General features: G+C 32.9%; 3 protein-coding genes across 5 annotated transcripts; 2 read left to right on the forward strand and 1 right to left on the reverse strand.

The window, feature by feature from the left end:
• Positions 1-908: 908 nt before the first annotated feature.
• LOC114425910 lies at positions 909-3,485 on the forward strand. Its single transcript, XM_028392888.1, has 5 exons — positions 909-1,096; positions 1,184-1,281; positions 1,542-2,143; positions 2,280-2,382; positions 2,953-3,485. Exons 1-5 carry the CDS (start codon positions 1,022-1,024, stop codon positions 2,993-2,995), a joined length of 921 nt encoding a protein of 306 aa, XP_028248689.1. The 5' UTR covers positions 909-1,021; the 3' UTR covers positions 2,996-3,485.
• Positions 3,486-4,034: 549 nt separating this feature from the next.
• LOC114425170 (uncharacterized protein At1g32220, chloroplastic-like) lies at positions 4,035-7,995 on the reverse strand. 2 transcript variants are annotated; one of them, XM_028391964.1, is made up of 8 exons: positions 7,560-7,995; positions 6,689-6,782; positions 6,495-6,583; positions 6,343-6,398; positions 5,522-5,668; positions 5,059-5,184; positions 4,824-4,960; positions 4,529-4,644 (listed from the first exon to the last, which is right to left on the reverse strand). In XM_028391964.1, exons 1-7 carry the CDS (start codon positions 7,676-7,678, stop codon positions 4,851-4,853), a joined length of 741 nt encoding a protein of 246 aa, XP_028247765.1. In that variant the 5' UTR covers positions 7,679-7,995; the 3' UTR covers positions 4,529-4,644; positions 4,824-4,850. The 2 variants fall into 2 exon arrangements, with proteins under 2 accessions (XP_028247763.1, XP_028247765.1); XM_028391962.1 differs by lacking the exon at positions 4,824-4,960 and having other exon boundaries at positions 4,035-4,644.
• Positions 7,996-8,876: 881 nt separating this feature from the next.
• On the forward strand, positions 8,877-10,776 carry LOC114425870 (dolichyl-diphosphooligosaccharide--protein glycosyltransferase subunit DAD1-like). 2 transcript variants are annotated; one of them, XM_028392834.1, is made up of 5 exons: positions 8,877-9,064; positions 9,134-9,181; positions 9,844-9,931; positions 10,029-10,165; positions 10,446-10,776. In XM_028392834.1, the coding sequence occupies exons 1-5, from the start codon at positions 8,957-8,959 to the stop codon at positions 10,527-10,529; spliced, it is 465 nt and encodes a 154-aa protein (XP_028248635.1). In that variant the 5' UTR covers positions 8,877-8,956; the 3' UTR covers positions 10,530-10,776. The 2 variants fall into 2 exon arrangements, with proteins under 2 accessions (XP_028248635.1, XP_028248636.1); XM_028392835.1 differs by having other exon boundaries at positions 8,880-9,064; positions 10,122-10,165.
• Positions 10,777-12,969: the final 2,193 nt, after the last annotated feature.

The raw sequence follows: 12,969 nt of genomic DNA on the forward strand, positions 1-12,969 counted from the left end.
TTTCTTATACTTTTATTTTCACGAGGAAGGATGAGAATGTGACATTTTTATGAGAAAAAGGAAATTTATTTTCTAAAATGTCAATAAATTTCTTTCTTTATTTTTAATTTAAATTATTTTAAATTTTAAAAGATATTCCTAAAAATATTAAAGTTTAATCAAACAACATTTTAATTATATCCAAGAATTAGTCACAATATTCTTAAGAAATGTAATTCATGAAAATATATCATGATTATTTAAAACAAATATCCCTTTGTTTTATGTTTCTCTAGTTTTATGATTTAGATATATACGATTGAAAATGTTGTGTTAATCAGTTATATTAATCTAAATTTGTCTCCCATGTTACCGAACTTTAAGTAAATCAATTTTTTTTTATAGATATCATAAATATTTTTATGAGAAACAATCTTACTTAAATCAAATAAAATTATTATATATGAATAAATTTTCTTCATCAATTTTTTTTTTCAGAGAACTAATTAAGAAATACTATTATTTAAGAACCTACTTTATTCCCCTAAAAAATAACATTGTTTTTTTAAAAATAATAGTTTAGACACCAACTACTTATTTAAATTAAGGGACGTGAAAGTAATAAATTCAAAAGGACAATAAATACTATATAAAAAAATTATAAAACAAAAAACACTTAAATCCTCTATTTAGCCGTGCACCAAAAATCTAATTTTATCAAAACTCTGAAAAATGTAAATATATATTTTTCCTTATATTTTAACATTTTTTAATAAAATTATTTTTTTAGTTCTTATAAATTTTATTTTTAGTTTTTAAAATATTTTTAATAGTAATTTGAAGTTGAACAGTAAAAACATTATCTGTTATCAGAAAAAAAAAATGAGAAGAATTAAAAAAAAAAAATTACTTGCTCAACCCTGTAATTTTTTACTTAACTTAGCGGTGGCGAGAGACTGAGGGGTTTAGGTATAAAGTTGAAGAAGAGAAGGGTTTTAGGAATCGAATCGAATCGATATTGGTGTTTTGTTCCGTTCTAAGCATGGGGAAGGAAGGAGATCTATGGGACGATTCAGTACTCATCAATGCCTTCGACCAAGCTATTTCTACTTACAACGTTCTCTTCTCTTCCTAACCATATTTTCACTTTTCGAGATTCAAATTCGGTCTTAATCTGACAATTTTGTGATTAATTAATTTACAGAAAATGCATAGCAGCGGCAAACACAAAGACGCCGCCTCGGTTCAAGAGGAGGCGAAGACACTGATCGGAGAAAATGGCTCCAATTTTGACACTACAAGGTACAATTTCAATGTTTGTGTGACCTTCCATTTCTCATAATTGTGCTCCTATTTAGTGCATAAAACATAACATAAACTGATAAACAGTCGTAACTCGATGCCGTCATGCCACTAAGAAAAAAAATGTCTCTCAAATATTCTTTTTAGTGTTAATTCTGTGAAAGATAAATTAGGTGACAATATAGGCCTTATAGTGCACAGCAGTAATTTCTGTTGTTGCTGTTAATTTTTGTTAACTTATTTTGCTTTATTGAACACAGGGGTGCTGATACGAATATTCCAGCTACTGATGCGCTTGATTCAGGTGAGACTGGTAATTTGTCGAAGTTGGAAGAAAATCATCACACAGAGTCACAGGTGGATCATCTGGATTCAACAAGTGGTCAAGACATCCAGAATGCACAGAACGGTTATGCATATGCTCAAGCTGTAGATGGTTATAATCAATTAGTTGTGCAGTACTATGAACTTGAGGAGAAAAGGTTGAAGATTTTGGAGCAACTTAATCAATATGGTGGTTGGAATTACCAAAATGTGGCCGCTGATTCTAACTCTGGTGTACCATATTCCAATTCTCAAGATTATTCAGCGACTGCATACCAAGTTTCTGATCCAAATGCTGTCTGTACATGTTGCCCGTGTTACAGTCAATGTCTGCCGGCTCCATGCACGTCAGTTCCTGGTTGTTCTTTGGGTGGATCATCTGTTAGCAAGCCGTGTAGCAATCTTTCTGTGGAAATGGATCGTAAAATGTCATTTCCTTGTGAAGATGGTAAAATCCACAAAATGGCAATGGGAGCTGCAGAGAAGGCACTATCTACTATTAGAACAACCATATCTGGTGATTTTAATGTGAATGAAGGTAAGCCCACTCCTAGATATGTCCTTCCACCTTTTTGTGTTTCTATCGCTCTACTTTGTTGTCTAGATATGTGGCTTTATTACATTACTATCTAGATTTTTTTAGTGTATATTTGTGTTTGCTACATGCAATTCAGGGAAAGAGAGAAACAATTCTGAACTTGAAGAAATTAATGGCTCAGGAACAGATCTTGCTGCTGTTTTGAATGCTTGGTATTCTGCTGGCTTCTTTACTGGAAAGTAAGTGTTAATCCAAGTTTTATTTATGATAAATGGTAGTTCATTTTTCATACAAGAACATATTTCTAACATGCTTTAGCGGGTGATTGATAAGATTTTTTTGTTTAATAAACTATAGTTATTTGGTATTACTGAACTTTGGCTGGCCTAATGCTTTAACCTCATTTTAGTCAAAATCAAATTTAATCTCCGCGGAACCTTTTTTTGTTAATACAAAGGTTTGGCAAGATAACGTTTTGATATATTGCACTGGCAAATCAAATTTATTTGTATACTTATCTCTCCATTATATCTGTTATTTCAGTGCCAAATATCGCCGTAACACACACATATTGTGGTGTAAAAACTTGAGTTTTATCTGCTTTGTGCTATATACAATTGTGCATTTAATTGAAGCACGTATTATTGGAGCAAATGATTATTGAAACTTAGAATTATAGTAGTTTAGCTTCAAAATCTGTCAGGTTTGCATGATTAGTTAGCTGTTTGGATCATCTGAAACAAACCTCTACATATATTCTCTCCTTGCCTTTTATATAACAATTGGGGTTATGATTATGATGATAACAGGTATCTTGCTGAACAATCCATTCAAAACAAAAGACAGAGTTGAACTATTACATCTTCTTCAAGCGGAGTCAAAAGGGTTCTCATACAAACAACTATACTAGTACTTGTGATTATACTCAACAGTTGGGCAATTGATCTTCTTCTCTTAACATCTTTGGGAAATCAGAAGAACTTTGGTATATTCTGATCTGATTGGATAGGCTGGCTCATCATAATTTTTTATGCACCGGTACTAGTTTTCTTAGCAAGATTTTGCTGGACATATTTAGGGAATGCTTTCACTCTCTGTTGCAGACATGAATATGTTGCCCGATTTGATGTTGAATGCAGAACTATAAAATGCATAAATCATTTTGTTTTGTTGTTTTATCTGTATTTAATAATTGGCATTAGCGAGAGAGGAGTAATGGCATCACTTGTTGCTCTTTTCCTTGGTTGAAGATTAACATCACTAGGACTGTTGTGTTGAAATGTTGTTACTGGTTTATATGATGACATAAAGAAGCTCAATCACGCTTGCGAACTTGCGTCAATGCCAAAGTTGAAGATCACCCGAGGTCTAGTTTTGTATGTGCTATAATCTAGTGAAGTTATTTCTATGCGTTTGGATAATTTAGTTAAGTGCTTAAGTAATTTTAAATTGTTTTCATAGGTTGTAAACTGTTTTCATAAATTATCCTTAAAAAATTATTAAAATAAGCTTAAAAAATAGTTGGTATTTTTTTTATATAAATTCTCTCGATATTACACAAGTTTTTTATTTTACGGTTCAGAATTGAAAAATGTGTACTGGTGTTATTTTTGCACGTTAGCCACGCAGCGCTAATTAATGGCACAGATACTAGTAAATATTTTGCTTACACTTCCTAATGTGATTCACTTTTCACATAGACCGTATCGTTAAAGCACCTATTAAAATGAGTTATAAAAGTGAGAAACTCGTTATTATTTTAATTAATTTTTTTGCGTTCTGTTCTTTTTCTACAATACTTATTAGACCTGTTTTTAGCTTAATGACGACTTCAAGACCATGTTCCAATGCAGCATAAAAAACGAAATAGATACTAACACTGCAGTGTGCATTTACAAATCTAACAAGTTAGCCTCTAATTAAATCACTAGTTCGCTAGAAGGTTTGAGAATTTACAGGCACGAGAATGGTCCGAATCATAAACTAACAATACTTGGACAACAAAAGAAGATATGAACCTCATTTATTACATTTAGTATTGTTTTAAACACCATTCTCCTCACACAGTCACACACTACTCCCTTAAAATTTAAAAAAGATTGTGCTCCAAAAGCTGCCACCGGTATTAACACAAGGAAAATGGCCTCATTGTAGTTACTCCCTGACTGTACAATTATTGTAATTGCAGGTTTATCTCGTTTGACTATATCCGGATCATATTCATACCCGTACTTTATTGGCAGCGTCCTTGATCTGGTCAATTGTAAAAACACCAAAGAAGTCATCATCTGTGACACCATTGATAACAGCCAGCGCAACATCGTCAACACTAACAGGTGGAGCTAAGAGTAAATCAGATGCAGGAAGAGAACTTAAAGGTTTGGTGAAGTTCTCTATTGCTCGTAGAATTTTTTCTGCTGGCTCCCCTACCAAATCCAAAGGAAGCTCATAACCATTCACTCTCCTCTTCCCATATATGAAAGCAGGTCTTAAGACAATACCTGAAGATGTCAAGATCAAAGGAAACTGTCAAGAATGCAATTCAATAAAACCAACAATACCAGGAGATATAAGGTTGTTTGGATGGTTAAGAAAGAAGGTAAGGGAGGAAAGGTCGCGGGTTCAATCTCCCCTGCTAACAAAAACTAACATTTAACATTTTCCGATGAAAAAACAATACCTATCCATTTAGTTAGCTTTATATCCTTCAAACGAATGATAAACATCTTCCGCAAAATCTGTTGCTGGATCCTAAACGAGCTGTAGCTTTACTAGTTTTAAACTTTTCAACAAATTGAATCACTTGCAGAGGTGATGCTATATGCAAATAGGTTTGAGTTTAGAACCTTGGATCTTTGTTTATAAAACTGGAATACCAATTTAGTTTCAAGATCATGAAAGGCTAGAATAACTACCTGAATTGGGGTATTTGGAGAGAACCTCGGATTCTGCTTTCCTCTTTCCCGTAAAGTACCCAGATGAAAGTAAAAATGATGGTAAGTTATAATCATGAACAGAGATCAGGATGAATTTGGGAATTCCTGCAAGGGAAAAGAGGTGAGAGCAGAATAGCACATTAATTTATTATATTTGGTTCCACACACGAATCCAAAGGATCGTAAAGGAGAAATATCCTAAATAGAATGCAAAACAAATAGCTTAAAGCAATTTCTCATCCAAACCAACCAGCTGAAATGTGAAGAAATGTTTCAGTATGCTAATAAAGAACAGAGAACATTGCTATTAACAGGTTATGTCTTGCATTATGAAAGAGTATGCATGAAACTCTGTCTAAAATATAGTCTAACATGAACAAAGGCTGAACACAGGTTAATTTATCTGAAAATTCATGCTCAATGAGATGGGCAGATGGCTCACCGTATTCCTTTGCAGCATTCACAGCCACAACATTAGCCTCGCCATTAATTCTTTTCATCTGTTCCTCACTACCAAAACCTCCAAGTGTTGAAACAACTGCGGTAGCTCCAACAAGTACTTCATCCCAGTTTACATAGAAAACATCTCCTGCTCATCAGGCAAATGAAGATATCACTTGAAAAATTGCTTACTTGGCACACACATTATATTGTTATGATTTTTAAATACTCACAAATCAACCAGAATAATTGGCCAAAGGGAGAAATTGGATCTTATTTATCAGATCATACTTGGTGTATATATCTTCAGGCTAATATGAAAGACTCCAACAGTTGCTAAGGAACCATAAAAAAGATAATATTGAAGATAACATTGACATTCTATTTTATTTGGTCCAATCATAATGTATAAAAATCTGAAAAAGTATTTAAAGCAAATCCTGTTTTCACTTTTATCATAGTTACTTCTGATTTACCACAAATTCGTAATACACTAAATTGACATCTATTCAAATTGTTGGATACCATGATTGTTGGATACCCATACATTTCTTTTATCAATCAAAGGATACAAACACACAACAATTAGAAAGGCAACAGATAAATATGCAAAGTTCTGTAACAAACACATTGGTGAAAGATATGAAGAAGTGTGTAGCAATGTGTATGTGTCATTACTAATCTTAATAATTGCCTAATCTTCTCTATAATTGATTTGGTGTTTACTCTCACTCTAACCTCTTCCTGTGTATGCTTGGATGCCCCTAACCAAATGCAGTAAAAAAAAGAGATGTATCTTAGTAATAGGTTAAGATAACATGCCTGAAATCCAAGTAACTTGGTCTACCCAAGCATCCGAATAAGTAGGTCGCCCTGACCTGTAAAACAAAATGTTGGCTAAATAAATACAACAAAATACAGAGAGGAAGAGACAGATAGGCAGACAGGTGTAAAACAAAATACATTTGACAAACCTGCTTAGGCTTATTACTTCTATGCCCCTGGACACTGCTGCCTTGCATATGGCAGAACCAACAAAGCCATTTCCTCCCAAGACTACAATCTACAAAGAGAGACATTTACACAGATATTTTTGCAAAAAAAATCCAAAAACACATAAGGTGTGAATAATCTCAAGCTATTAAAAGAGTGGGATATTCATTCGTACCCGTTCACTTCTAACATCAGCCACAACATCTATGGTGTTAGAGCTAGAATCAGCGTTGACACCTGCTTCTGCGTAACTGCAGCTAACGGCAAACCTGCAGGACAGTATACATGAATGATTAGACCACATATCGAAGATATTTAAATCCTTTCCTGGATCATTCAACAATCAAGACCTATTAATTAAGCAAAGGAGAATCCAAACTTTGTCTATAACTATCACTAAATAGCTGGCAACTTGAACCAGTATCTTGAAGCAGACACCATCTGAACTTAATGATAGTAGTGTTTGTCACATGCAACACAAAGAACTTTGAGAATCATACTGAGAAAGTAGGTATACTTTGGTACAAAATCACTACTTAAAACCTCATACTTAGAGAGAGTGAGGAAGGGAAGTGTAATTTATGACAAAAAATGCTTTCTTTGATCGATACCAAATACTTATCGTCCAAGGTAAATCATTGAACCTTGTTGAATGAGTTAATCTACAACATCCTGAAATCCCATCATCCAATGTAACATGAAAAGACTTAATTTTTCACTGTCCAAAACCAAACATCTAAAATCCTTATATTAGACATTAATCAGGCAATAACGAAAAACCACTAGCATAAACTTCTTCACTGACCAAGCCTGAAACTTAACTTGCAACTCATTATTTCCAGTTTTACACTAAACTTCAAATTGACGAGTGTGACATCACCCATCACCGAACAAATAAAAACCCCAGTAAACTAATTTCAAAGCTCCATGTTGTTCCGAACAGTGGAAAATAGCAGAAAACAATAAAAATTAAGTTTTTTTTTTTAAATTCAAATCCGAAAGAAAAAAAAAACGAAGAAGAAGAAGAAGAAGTTGGGATTACGAACCTATGATTTTTGAAATGCAAGGTGGGTGGAGTTTGAAAGAGAGGTTTTCTGAGAGGGAAGGCACTAGTGGGGATGGGACGAGCGGAAACGGCAGGGAGAGAAGACAAAAACGACGCCATTTAAGCTTAGGCACTTAGCTCCAGAAGAAGAGAAGAAGAATGAATGAATGGAAGTTGGACATTCCACCACGCTATATTTAAGGGGCGTATAATTTGTTGGTCCTCTTGTAAAATTTTAAAACCACTCAATTTGGTACTAATTGCCTTTTTCTCTCTTCTACAATTGTAATTTTTCCTCGTTCTTTTAACTCTAGTGTAAACGCTTGACTTTTTTTTTTTTTTTTTCGATTGGTAGCTAACTAGAATATGGTAAGGAACCAACAATAATTGATAATGATTGATATAGTTGATAAAAATCATACTGATATTCCAAAAAATATGAATTTGATTCCTTCTATAATATAAAAACTTTATTAGTGAATAATATGTAAATATTTTGATAAGCCTTTTATGCTCATCCTAATGAGTTTTCAAAACTCAATTTACATGAATTTTTCACAACAAGCAAACAAATCTAAGTAAGTTCTCTGTATTATAAGGCAGTTAAATTCTTTAACTACTGCAACCAAACAAATCCATATAGATGAAACCTTTATGAATTCGGATAGCCTAAAAGTTAAGTGAATTATGGTTGTTAAATTATTATTTTAATTGCTTTTTTACCTTTTTGTTTTCTAGTTTTAATTTTTTTTCCCTTCTATTTTTTAAGCCATTGATAGTATAATTATTGATTTTTAATTATTAACTTAAAATAAAGATAAATTCTAGTTATTCTAATAATGAGTAAGTAATTAATTCATCCTTTTAAAAAAATAGATTAGGACCTGGTTGGACGCATTTTCTAAAAAAACTTTTAAGAGAAAAAAAATAAGTTTCTTGATAAGTTAAAATCAATTTTTCATTAACTAATCATTAATTAACTCATAGAAATTCTCTCATAATTTTCTTAAGAGATAAAAAACAAACACAAATTAACTAGTAAACAACTCATTTTAAGACATGAAGAAACTCATTTTCTTCTTTTTTCTTATATTCTTCTCTAGAAGTAATTTTTATAAAAACTTACCTAAATAGATCCTTAGTTGCACTAGTCCTAGATCATGTAAATTACATCAAAGGTTATTGAAAACATATTATATATATATATATATATATAATTTTTTTAAAATACCAAATAAGATAAAAGAAAACAACATTTATTAAATTAAAATTAAAAGTAAAAAAAAATCTGAAACAAATGGCCTTTAACCAGCCCTCGTTCTTTTGCTAAAAAATCATTTGGCCTAAGCCCAAGAGAGATTGAAATGTACCCCTGACCCTGAGAAAGTGGCGAAGAGAATGGGTGGGTCTAGCAGTAGCAGTAGCAGTAGCAGTAGCAGCAAGGACGCCCAAGACCTTTTCCGCGCTCTTTGGTCTGCTTATGCTTCAACCCCAACAAATCTCAAGGTAAACTAACTATCTTTCCCTCTCCCCTAATTTCTACTCTCTCTTTTTTCCTAACCCTCTTTCTTTCAGATCATTGACCTCTACGTAATCTATGCCGTCTTCACCGCTCTCATCCAGGTACTTTTCGCTCATTCTTTCTTGTCATTCGGGAGACAAAACCCTTTATTGAATTCAGAAGATCTCCTAGTTGCTTGTTTTCAAAACAATTCTTAAACTCAGTCGTAGATTTGGATGATTGTTGACTAGTGTGGAGTTGTTTTAGGACTAAAAACTGGAAGGGAAGCAAATATTCTTAGGCCATTTCTGCATCTGCTGAATGGAAGGAAGATTCATGTTTTTCCGGATAACCAAAGCTCAATGAATGAATTTGGGTATTTGATTTGCCTCTGATGTGTGTTTACTGGAAATGGAAAGCGGAATTTGTTTGCCTTTAACTTATACAGGCTCTAAAATTTGCAGTCATAAAACACTCTATTTTGACCTTTTTTTAGAGGAGGATTGCAATAAGCAAGCTTGTCATAGACGTTCTAGGCTTCTAGCTTAACTATATAGTCATAGAGTGTGGATCCAGGAAGTTCCTCCAGAAATTTGTAATCTTGGTGCTTTATTTGATATTCGTCTAGTTTCTAGTTTAACGATTTCCTCCTTCAACATTAGAAGAAAAACGTACTGGTGAAATCATTTATTTTTTTTGTGAGGGCTCAAGGTTGTTTAGTGGGTTTATGTTAAAGTTACATTTGTTGAAACTCGTGTTCTTATTTTTTTTTGTCTGTGAATAGGTTGTTTACATGGCTTTTGTGGGATCATTTCCATTTAACTCCTTCCTATCAGGAGTACTTTCTTGTGTAGGAACTGCTGTTCTTGCTGGTAAGTGTGCTAGATCTATTACAATTTGCAGGCTATCTTGTTTTGCATGTTTTGGTACATTATGAGTCTTCTAAGTCTACTAGATACATATGCGCAGCGCAGCATGGGACTTATAAACCTGCTACGTACATAGGCATAAATCTTGTTCTTGTCTTTCTGATCATTGTTATCCTCCTTCATTTTGGACCAGTCTGTCTCAGGATCCAAGTGAATAAAGATAACAAGGAATTCAAGGTAAAATTTCTTTTCTTGTCTATTTTGATCTCTGACTTGATATATTAAAACCAAAACCTGCAATTACCTATGTGAGTTGCAACTCAAAATTTTTAGGTTTGCTTTCTTTTATTCATATTTAATATTTCAACAATCTGTCTCAATGATGTAGTTTCAAACTTAGATCCCTACATCTTTAACATGACAAATCAAAGCAAGAAGGAAATGATTTCATATTCTATGTGTTGGTTTATTCACTTGATATATCCTTACAGATATTTGACTTTCCATCCTACTGCAGGATCTTGCACCTGAGCGTGCTTTTGCGGATTTTGTTCTCTGTAATTTGGTGCTTCATTTGGTGATCATGAACTTCCTTGGTTAAATTGGTTCGTGTGGCTGTTGTTGTTTTCGATTGAACCCTTGAATAATAAAAATTAGTAGTATACCTAGACTTTTTGTAATAGTATTTATAGACAGTAACTGGCATCCAACTAATTGCTTTAGTTTTATGTTGATTCCCCCTCCCCCCGCCACTTTTGGTTCTCTGTTTTGAAAGAAGAGATTTTGCCATCTTTTGAAGTTTAAACAACTTTTGAATGGTGAAGAATTACAGAAGGTATTATTTTTCACATGGATATCTAAATCTGAGTACTACTCCAAAACACTCAGAAAGTGGCAAGTTATAGTTTTCTTTTGAAAATAAGCAATTAATGGTTGCAGAACACTGCCTGTAGTATATTGCAGCTGATACCATGGTGATGCCTCCAAAAGAGCAAAGGAAAAGCTGTTTGTATGCTGCAGCATATGGCATATGATATATATACCTGATGAATCCATCTATGACATGGCTTTTATTGACCAAAAAGATTCGAGAACTCAATTTGCTTTTATTCAACAAAATGCATGTAAATATTTCTATCCTTCATCAATTCATCTTCCCCCATCCCACCCCACCCCTTTTCCAATGTTCCTTTGCAGAGCATCATCGAGAAAAAAACAGTCGATCAAGGCTTCACACTGACTTTGACCTTGACATTTCTCATTATCATCAACACACAAAGAACATGAAAACCTTTCATATCCTCACACAGCACACTGACTCATCCTTCTGTTAATCATCCAGTGACTAGAGCACAAAAGAGAGAAGGAACAAAAAAACACGATGAGAAATACAAATTCAAGAAGGACAACCATTTTTATTACACTCCCCAAGCATCAGTACTACTAGTGTGAATGTATGCTTGTAAATTTTCTGGGTTCTATACTTTATACTCGTGTGTCTGGTTGGTTGTTCGTTTTCCTCCTTACCCAATGATGCAAATTCATTTAACAATGTTTTTGAACTCATGACAGTGAATTAATAATTGTATGCTTATAAATGAGTGTATAATAATTACATAAATGATTAATTTTTTCTAACTCCACCCACACTTCACCATCCCTTACCGACAGCGTGAGCCACAGTCCCATCCTCCATGCCATGAATTAGAGAGATTTCTTTGAAAATGAACAGAGAGAGAAGGAACCTCCCTTGCACAAAGAAAGATCGAAGTCAGGATGGTGATTCCATAGGCGTCACGCTTTCAACTTTCAAGCCACACTCCAACTCTGTGGAGGGGACTAGAAGAGAGAAACAAATTATTTTAAAATTATTATAATAATTTTTAAAAATAGATATTAACTTATTATAATATTCTTTATTCAGTAAAAAAAATTATTATATTCCTAAAATGAATTAATTAAAATAGAAAAGATGGTTAGATTTTTGTCCTAAAATTTTGGTATATTAACAATTCCATATAGGGTTTTAGGGCCCACGGTTGCCACCTTGATCCGTCCCTGGTTAGCAGCTGATTTGAGCTAATATGTTTTATTCTCATTGTTAATCTTTTTAATAGTAGTACGTAGAACTAGTTCTTTTGTGCATAAAACAAAAATTAGATCCTCTCCATAGCTTTATTAAAGGTGTGTCTACTGTCCAAGTCTTAAACTGTTATCCTGCTGTAAAATGACATTTCGTGACGTTTACATTGCATATAACTCTTCGTCAATTAATTTTTCATGGTTTAATAAAATACTATGTTCCTTAAGTAGACTAAATGTTGAATACATATATCATTTTTTTGCACATTTTAACTTTAGTCCTGCCTCAAAAAAAAAAAAAACAAAAAACTTTTAGTCCGTACGTTATGACAATAACGCATATTGTTGCTTAATTGCAAATTAACTTAATGGATCCGTTTGATATGAAGATGATATTTCTATTAATTAAGGAAGTTTTCTTGTTTTTCATCGCTAAGAATCGAACACATAATAGATTTATAACATTCACAGCTGTTCAATCTAGATTTTTTGGTGAAAGGCTTCTTTTATTTGTACAGAGAAAAAAATATTATAAATTACATGGTTTTTTTTTTTAAAGTGAGGTACCAATAGAAAAAAGTGAAAAAAATACTATCAATCATTATTTTTTTCTTCCTTTCTCTAATTTCAAAGTAACAATGTCGGTATCAAACACGATTATACGAGTTAAAGGATAAAAGCTAACAAAAATAGCATAGAGCATATCAAGATAGAGAAGCCGCCAACTTGCACGAACCATTTTATATTAACTTCCAAAGAAAATCCCTTTCCAAACAATAACAAACCAAACTAGGGGACAATAATGCATCAAATGAATTAGCAATATATATTATCGTATAAAAATTCCATTCTGAAAGTAATAATATCGAAAGTGATATCTTTGAAAGAATTAACTTAGATTTATGTTATGATATAACTTAAGCTATAAGTATAAGTTTTTTTTTTCTTTAAAGTCGTTA

This window comes from Glycine soja, chromosome 9, assembly GCF_004193775.1.
Source record: "Glycine soja cultivar W05 chromosome 9, ASM419377v2, whole genome shotgun sequence".
In the NCBI taxonomy this organism is placed as follows: Eukaryota; Viridiplantae; Streptophyta; class Magnoliopsida; order Fabales; family Fabaceae; genus Glycine; species Glycine soja.